Below are 8834 nucleotides of genomic sequence, written 5' to 3' on the forward strand. Positions count from 1 at the left end.
TAGACCCCTGGATGAAAACCCATGATCTAATCTAAGTGGTTGGGTCTACCTTCCTTTCTGAAGGTATTGTTATTGGAGTACATATCGTGTTACTTGGGTTGTCATCGTTAATGGTTTTTGTTGTTGCATTTGGAGTTCGGTTGAGATTTTTTCTTCTTCTTTTGTAATAAGTTGGTTGTGTGAATCATCGATGTGTTGAGTAGCTCTTGAGTTGTGTTGATACAGAGGTTAGGTGTAGTTGGCATGGAGTTTGTGCATTCAGATGCAGTAAAATCAAAAAAATAGAAGAAAATCAAAAAATCTAAATTTTTTTATCAACATTGTTGAATGTTTTACCCACATGAATATTTCTGCGGTGAAAAAATATTCATGGAGATCTGGGCACAAAAAAATGCTGCAAAAGGGTAATTTTTTAAGCATTTGAAATATCAATTTTGTTTTTCTCCAGGCCTCCCCGAACGTTTTTTCATCATGAAACTTTGCATGTTGGTAGCACATTCAACAATGTTTATCACAAAACTAAATTGTTTCCTTTTTCTTTTTGTTTGAAATTTACTATTCATCCGGGTGCATATGAAGATGTAATTGACACCTTCTTATCGAAGAAAATCTGAACATAAGCTAGCTCACCGTTGGTCCTCCAGCATCGTATGCAAACTATAGCTCAGATGGTTAGCTTTCATGTGGTGAAGCCTGCCCACCAGAATTCAAGTCCTACACCGATACGGGTGCACATATTTGCTAGATTTATTTTAACCTTTCCAGCAATGTTCGTTCGGTGGGGGACGACATTTCCATCGACAATGCGGCGTCTGTGATGACTTTGTCAATCTCAAGATGCTGTGCTAGCTCAGTGTCTCGGAGATGCTCATAGATGTAGGGTGTGTGCGTTCATTGGGGTGTGTGTGCGTGTATGTCAGCATCTGTGATTGAACTGTGTAAAAAACACATATATGCACCATATTTATTATCTTTCAACAACGCAATTTGACTCAAACATACATTATTCTCACGAGTGATCACAAGTAAATTAATCAGCACTTATTCAGGACTCACTGCTCTTGCTTGGACCCTTTCCCCTGGCCCACCCTTTGATCTTGCGGAGCAATCTCGGCCGTCCGATTCCTGCCCTGCAGCCCACCAACCCCATGCACGACTCCTCTCCCGCGACGCACGACGACGCGTTGGACGACGTCTTGCGGAGCTCCACCTCGTTGATCGGCGCGGCCACCGCCACCATCTTCTCCCCCTTCTTGCGCTGCTCCTCCACCGTCGGGTTGGCGCCATCGTCGTCGTCGCATATCACCACCGGGCCCTTGGCGGCGGCGCCCTCGCCGTCGCTGACCAGGAGGTCGTGCTGCAGCCACGCCGTGATCCAGCCGAGGTAGATCAGCTCCTCCATGTCCGCCGCCCACCGGTCCCGGAGCACCTCCATCCCGTCCAGCAGGTCCTTGCTGCTCGACAGCTTCCGCATGCTCCTCTCCACGGCGACCTCCACGCTCTATGCCATGCACAGCACACAAGAAAGATCTTGATTAGACGGAAATGGAAGGAAATGTCCACGAAGCGAAGAAGAAAATGCGTACCTCACTGTCTGTTCCTTTCCCCTTCTGTAGCTGCAAAACCAGCTCCTTCATCTCCGCCACGAGCTGCTCAAAGCCTCGGCACCTCGTCGCCATCTCTGCCTCCCGGGCATCCAGAGCCAGGATCCTTCCATCAATGGCGTCGAATTCCTGCCTGCTCTTCCTGGCAGCTTTCCTGAACTTGCTCTGCAGGGCGTCGAGGCTCGCCCGCATCACGGCGAACTCTTCAGCGGCTGCCCGGATCTCCGTGGCGGCCGCCTCGAGCCTCTGGTTCTGGGACTCCAGCAGCTCCAGCTTCATCCCCAGGCACATGATCTGCATCTTCTGGTACGTCGACTCCTGCTCCTTCGCGTCACAGTAGTCGTGGAACCGCGACTCGATGCCGGCGGCCCGCTCTTCGAGGACCGACACCACGCGCTTCAGGCTCTCGACCTCTTCGGCGCCGGCGGGGGACGTCCCCTGAACGTCCTGGAACCTCTGGTTCTTGACTGAAACTTCCGATGAGCTCTCGGTGTCCTGCGCCACCATGATTTCTTCAGTAAGAGAAGCCTGCCTCGCATGTCCACCGCCGACGAGCCTGCCGGTGCTGTAGGGGGTCTCTGCTTGCACCAGCTTCCGCGGCGCCCGGTTCGGGGACTCCATTTCTCCTCCTCCCTCTTCTCCTTGAATCAATCTCAAACCGTCTGACGATGATTGATCCAATTGGATCGAGTTATCAGACGAGTCTAGGTCACTGTGCCTGATTGCTCTATCTGCTATGAGGCCGCAGATAAAAGAACCTGCCAGGGGAAAGGTCAAGGGAATGATTATCTTGAGAAGGAGATTCTTGATGTCCTCTGCTTGCTTACTTCCCATTTAGAACATTTCATCATTCCTGCAGTCTGCATGAAACAAGCTCTTTATTAGTAGTATGTATATCTGGACAGTGCCCCACCCCATAAGTCCTGACTTGCTTTGCCTTGAGGGTTAAACTATGCCAAGTTTCTCCAGGTCTGTAACCCAAGAGCAGCTGCTTGGGTGACATCTTTGATCAAGAGTTTCAAGACACGGAAATTTTCGCTTCTTCCGTGTTATTTGACGGTATTAAACACATTAACTGTTGGAGTTGGTAACCAATTGGGATTCATCATATCTTTGCCTTGCAAGGCAGGATTAGTATTGTTTTGTTTCTTGCTTGAGAGAGGAAAGCACAACCTCTTGGCATGCACCAGATGCAAAGTCTTCCCAGTTTGTTTGGAGTGTACAAGATCGTCACCTACGGGCATCGGGAAACCTTTCCTAGTATATGTTGGTTGCTAGCTACCAGCATGTAATTGTACCATGGGTGAAGTCTGTGATGTCCAGATTGTTGTGTTGGGGCAGTTGTTTGCGTATGCCCTCTCTTACAAGTATTCTATCTGCCTTCTAGTATGTTGAAACTTTTTTTTTTGGAGGGGTTTATGTTGAAACTTGTTGTGCACTCAAACTATGTAATGTTATGTACAGTAAATTACTAGTGAACACAGGCAAAAAAAAGTAAATTACTAGTGAAGCAAAGCTACTTTTTTGTATTAGATGGCCTATTATGTAGTGTGATCTTTTTTTTTCTACCTTCGACATGCTAGGGAACAATAAAAGCATGGAAGCTTATGTACCTTTGCAGCTTTGCTCCTGTCAATGTTGAAATAATCAGTACTCCCTCTGTTCCAACATAATTAAAGTTCTATAAACTTAGTCAAACTTATGAAGTTTGACTTCAAAAACCCCTAGAAATTCAAGTATTTAGAAACGGAAGGAGTACTAGTGAAGCAAAACCATTCTTTTCTGCTAGATGCTGTCAGGAGTCCAGAGCTTCATAAGCCTGATACTAAATTTTTGTTAATTCCATCACTAAAATTGCCCGATTCACTAAATGTCATATACAGTTCAAGTGTCGGACATTTTGTCGATTTGATCTAGAAAATTGCCTGATTCACTTCATGCATCCTATTCCTAGAAAACTAGTGCTGCTTGAGGTTGTGGCAAACCTGGAAGAACCTGAAAGCTTCTCTTAAAACAGCTGGAATGGCTGTATATAGCTGTCAAAATACAGTTCGAAAATATAAAGTTGTTGCAGACTAGATGATACATGGAGCAAAAGTTGTGCACATGGTATTCAACAATGTGCCAGTCTTAGAGCTTAAAATATTGGATTGAAAATCCAAACGCACTGCATTCACCAGTCAACTAAGGTGTACATCATTGCAATACAGGAATATTATCTCACAAACAGAACGATAAAAGTTTTACAACATCAGGGAGGATTGCCAAGGGCACCAAGAACTGCCAGGATTTTAGTCCACTAAATCTAGACATATATGCCTATGTCATGCCAACAAAATAGATGCATCTGCTCAAAATTTCAGAGTCACAACGTTGCATATATACCTCAAGTATCACGCACTGCAAACACCCTGACGCAGTGATCAGATCCACAAGAAGCCAGCTCGATTGCTGCTTTCTCATCAGCCGAGTCGGGTTTCTGCCACCGCAAACGGTGCACAGTTGACACATGACACAACAGAGGATCCAACCGGAGCATGCATGCGACGCTGAGGAGGGGTGGATCTGAGCTACTGTCTGAAGCAGCTCTCCCCCCTGAAACACTCCAGAGCTCGATCAGTCCATTGTCCATGCCAACAGCAATAATGCCGGCATTACGAGCACGGTCACGGCCCGTCCAGGCCAATGCTGTGACACTCTCACGGAACTGAGGCAATGTGGCGAGCAGCTTGACGGAAGATGCATCTTGAACACACCATATCTTGACAGTCTTGTCCCTTGAACCAGTTGCAAATTCGTACCCAAATGGGTTCCACGAGCATGCCCATATGATTCTTTTGTGCGCTTCATGCTTTGTAACCAGGTGATGCTGTGCCCCTTCCTCTAAGAGTTACAAAAGTGGGATGGCACCAACAATTGCACAACATGAGCACTGGATCCAATACAACAAACAAGGTATATGAAACTAAAAGATACAAATCCCTCACCAGTTTTCTTAATCGAAAAGACAGACAAGTGACGATCCCTTGATACACTCAGAAGAAAAGCATTGTCAGAAGAAAATTCCATTTGCGTAACCGTCAGATTGTGAGACTGCAAGCGGCCAACGGCTTTCCATGTTCCAACTTCCCAGAGCCAGATCTCAGCAACTGGTGCCGATTGAGCCTGCAAGAGAATCAAGTATCATTCAGAACTCCCTAGCAAAATATAGACATTCTCCATCAACTACTATTGTAGTAGTATGACGACAAATAGTACTGTAATATGTATTCTTGCCACATGAGGATGCACAGATACAAAACTATTTTCCTGCGACAGTGGCAAAACATTTAAGTGGTTCCCAGAAATAAATAAATAAAGCCCCAGCAATACTATGTATCCGTTCAAGTTTCTACGAAAATGAAAAATAACATCTGTTTGCAGATTCACATTTGAGCACTTAGCTGAACCGTACATGCTCTAAACAAGAACAATCATGGCCAGGTGAGGTAAATGATCATGGTGATGCTGATGTCTGGCTTAACACAACTGATACCGGATATCATACAAAAATTTCAGTCACGACAAGAAAGCATGCAGTAATACCTTGCACGACGATGCAATGAGCTTCCCTGCATGATCACAGCAGATGGAAAAGAGTTCATTTCCATGCCCATAAAGTTTGTGAGATTCAGGCCATAAGGTATTCCATGCAAGCTGGTCCTCCACAGGAGGCTCAGTAAACACAGTTGGCACTGCATCAGGAATCGTCTCCATGGAATCTGGACCATCATTAGAAGCGCTGCTTGGGGATTCCTTTCCTGCATAAAACCATCAATAAAAAAATATCGGTCAAATGAAAAAGAATCACTGAAAAAATAAAGTAGGTGCTACTAAGATTTGTTATGAAAAGCTAACAAGACACTATGCCCAATACGTGAGGGATTTTTACCATGTGTATATATAGGTTTCTGTGAAAGCCCAAGAGCAGACATATTTGCTCCAAGGACTTGCACATTGTCAAAATCCTCATTGTCAGGTTTCAACAAAGTTGCTTCCTGTAGGGTCTTGAGGAATGATAAAGTAGCTTCAAAGACTCTACAGACCTTTTCATCAGCACCACAAACAAACCGGTGGTTTCCTGTACCCTGAATGAATGCCACACAGTTAATGTCATGCCCATGGATTTGGGGGCGAGCAATTTCGCGCCAACAAATCACATCTCCTGGGTTAACATGACTTCTCCAAGGAGCAAATATGCGTGCTGTCTGCATAATAAACATTGATGCAAAACAGGCTTAGCAAGTAAGCAAGCAAAAATGATAATAACCAAAGATAAATGTTCTCTATAAGACTGCGCTGAAGCTGAAGTACAAGAACCTACCTGGTCATGGCTAACTGTTAGCAAATATTCGCCAGATCTAGACCATGTTAAGTCAGATACGGGTGCAAAATGACCAGATGGGACAATCTGGGGCTGCCAATTTTCCGAATCCAGTCCAACATCTCTCCACATATGAAAAAATCCACCATAGCCATGTGCAAGAATTGATTTACCATCAGGTTCCCAATGGCCACCATAAAATCCAAGTGCTGAGTGACTTAATTCACCAACTGTCACTGAATTTATCCAAAGGCCGGTATTTTTTTCAGGCCTCCATATCATCATCATCTTGTCCATAGATGCAGATAATATGCTCATTGGCTGATGAGCTTCACCACCAAGTAGCAGTCTAGGAGGCTGCCACTCTACTGAATATACCCAATCTTCATGCCCAACAAGAAGAGACTCCAATGATACCTGGTAACTTGTATTACCTGCCACAAATAGAGGACCTTCAATGTAGGAGGCCATCCCAATATTATCCTTCCTTTGTTGCACATCTGAAGTCATCTTCCATATCCGAATGGTTTTGTCCTGAGACGAGCTAACGAGAAAAAGGCTGTGTTTCTCACTGCTCGTCATCACAGGTAAAGAAAAGTCTAAACTTCTAATCCAGTCAGAATGGCCCTTAAGTTCACAGGCTTTAATGAACTGTGCATCATAAAATGCTGGTCAGTACAGAAATGCGAGCAGGTATAGCAATGGAAGTAAGAAGAAATCTTACAAACCTTGCCTGACTGATCCCCACAATATATGTGGACCTTATGATCTAATCCCCCCATTGCTAAAATTAGGCCTTCCTGTTCCGGCAACACCACTAATGAAAGTGAAACCATTGGTTTTAAACCAACGGAAAGAGAATGCAAACAAGACACTTTGCAGGAGCCTGCAGAAGTGAAACCAGATAACTTAAATGGGATGACAGCACGCGTTTGTAAAGCTTTAAGATCATACAAGTTAAAAGAGTTGGACTATAAATTTTGCTTTAGAGATAAGCTAAAGATTAATGCGACTATTCGAGATATAATCACTAAGCTTAGGATCCGTGGACAAAGTATCAGAATGCTAGTCGATCATCTTACCATCAGCAGTCGGCTCAACCACCATTTCCCAAATAACCACTATACCATCTGAGGAGGTGGAAGCGAAAATTGATACCCTATCCGACACCATTCTTCCAGCAAGACAGGTGACGCCTTTCTTATGCATGGCTGGTAGTTGCAAAACATGAGACCACTGCAAAGCAGACATAAACAGCAAAATCAATCAACTTAGGTCAAGATAAACAGATAAACATATTCCGAGCAAGCACATGAGAAGAAGAAGAAGGAGAAATCTAATGCCACGAAATTGCAGCAAAGGCTTCAAACAGAATCCTAACGACAACAAACTCATATATGGTGAAACAGAAGAAATTCACCTTGCCTATTCCAGAACCAATCTTCCATGCCATAATAGCACCATCAGAACTTCCAGACAATAGATAGTGTGTCTCCCTGCTTTGAACTGCAAAGGGGCAAATGAAAAACCACCAGCCAACGGTTCAGTACTCATTACAGGATCAGTCCAAAACACATTTTGCTTGATCTATCTCCTCTCAAGTCGCACCAATTATTCATTGAGACAATTTCAGGTTCACACTCTAATTTTTACCTCAAAATGCAGCTCACTGCATCAGCAATGGTACAAGACATGGTATTGTTTCAGACTGGTTACTCTGGCTAATCATTTCAGTTCAGATGCAACAGGAAACTAGTAAGAGAGGCACAAAATAGGTGTAAAAAGGAGGTAGCAGACCTTGGAGTACATCCTTCTTGGTTGGCAGCCACAGCGTGCAGTTCACCGCCGCCTTGTGCCCCGGCAGCGTCGTCACGATCTCCCCTCTCTGTTCCAGCACACACACGAACCGAGACCAATCGGATCAAACAAAGAAAACAGCAGAATACCTAAAAACAGAAGGGTAAGAGGACCAGATCGACGGACCGAAGGGGAGAAAAGGGCGACGGCGTTCTGGGCGCCGAAGGCGACGAGACCACAGGCGCCCCACGAGACATTGTTCACGACACGGTTGCACCCGGCGCCAATGAAGACCCTCTCCGCCTCCACTCCCCCGCGAGCTCCGGCGAGCTCCCCGGCCGCCGGCGGCATCGCGACGGCAAGCAGGCTCTGCTTCTTTTCTCTCCTTTGTTTTGGGGGAAAGCAGGCTCTAGCTAGGGTTCAGGGTTTGGTTACTGCCGGGTCCGACCGGCTCAGCCACGCTAAAAGCATCTCTTGCCGCGCCCCAACAGTCCCCCGGTCTGTTTTTAGAGCCCGCGCTAAAAAAAGCCTAGTCACGCCTTCAAAAATCCAATTTTCATCGGTTCGGTCCGAAATTACCGCCGGCGGATCCAAAGCAAACCCGCGCGTCAGGGACGCCCGGAGGTGTCGGGGAAAACGTTTTTAGCGCGAAAGCCCGGTGGGACTGTCGAGTCAGCGACGCACGGCGTATCCTCGTCCTCGTCGCCTCGTTTTCCCGCGACGAATCAATGTCAAGGCTGCCGCTGGTCAGCCTTCCGCTAAGATTCCCCATTGGCAACGCAGTAATGGCCAGGCGACTCGCCGCCCCCTCCCGCCACGCGTACACACACGTTTGTCGCCTCCTCAGCGGCTATAAAAAGCCAGCCTTCTCGTTGGCACTCTCCTCGCCCCGCAGTCTCTCTTTCTCTCGTCGCCGGCGCCCCGTTCCATCTCTCTTTCTCTCGTCGCCGGCGCCCCGTTTCGTCTCTCTCTCCCCCTGCCACCAATCTCCGATGGATGAACTGTTGGGGCGCTGCACTCTACATGAGTGGGAGGCGCACCTCCTCCACGAGGCCAACTACCCGGTGCCG

At 46.4% G+C, this 8834-nt stretch overlaps 2 protein-coding genes across 2 annotated transcripts; both read right to left on the reverse strand.

Moving 5' to 3' along the window:
• Window positions 1–959: 959 nt before the first annotated feature.
• LOC123088387 (protein CHUP1, chloroplastic) lies at window positions 960–2541 on the reverse strand. Its single transcript, XM_044510587.1, has 2 exons — window positions 1587–2541; window positions 960–1501 (listed from the first exon to the last, which is right to left on the reverse strand). The coding sequence occupies exons 1-2, from the start codon at window positions 2436–2438 to the stop codon at window positions 1046–1048; spliced, it is 1308 nt and encodes a 435-aa protein (XP_044366522.1). The 5' UTR covers window positions 2439–2541; the 3' UTR covers window positions 960–1045.
• A 1200-nt stretch (window positions 2542–3741) lies between these two features.
• Window positions 3742–8213, reverse strand: LOC123112529 (elongator complex protein 2). Its single transcript, XM_044533543.1, has 10 exons — window positions 7951–8213; window positions 7765–7852; window positions 7388–7473; window positions 7050–7203; window positions 6696–6853; window positions 5968–6618; window positions 5536–5851; window positions 5190–5404; window positions 4592–4769; window positions 3742–4487 (listed from the first exon to the last, which is right to left on the reverse strand). The coding sequence occupies exons 1-10, from the start codon at window positions 8113–8115 to the stop codon at window positions 3991–3993; spliced, it is 2508 nt and encodes an 835-aa protein (XP_044389478.1). The 5' UTR covers window positions 8116–8213; the 3' UTR covers window positions 3742–3990.
• Window positions 8214–8834: the final 621 nt, after the last annotated feature.

Source organism: Triticum aestivum, chromosome 1B (genome assembly GCF_018294505.1).
Source record: "Triticum aestivum cultivar Chinese Spring chromosome 1B, IWGSC CS RefSeq v2.1, whole genome shotgun sequence".
NCBI classification, from domain to species: Eukaryota; Viridiplantae; Streptophyta; class Magnoliopsida; order Poales; family Poaceae; genus Triticum; species Triticum aestivum.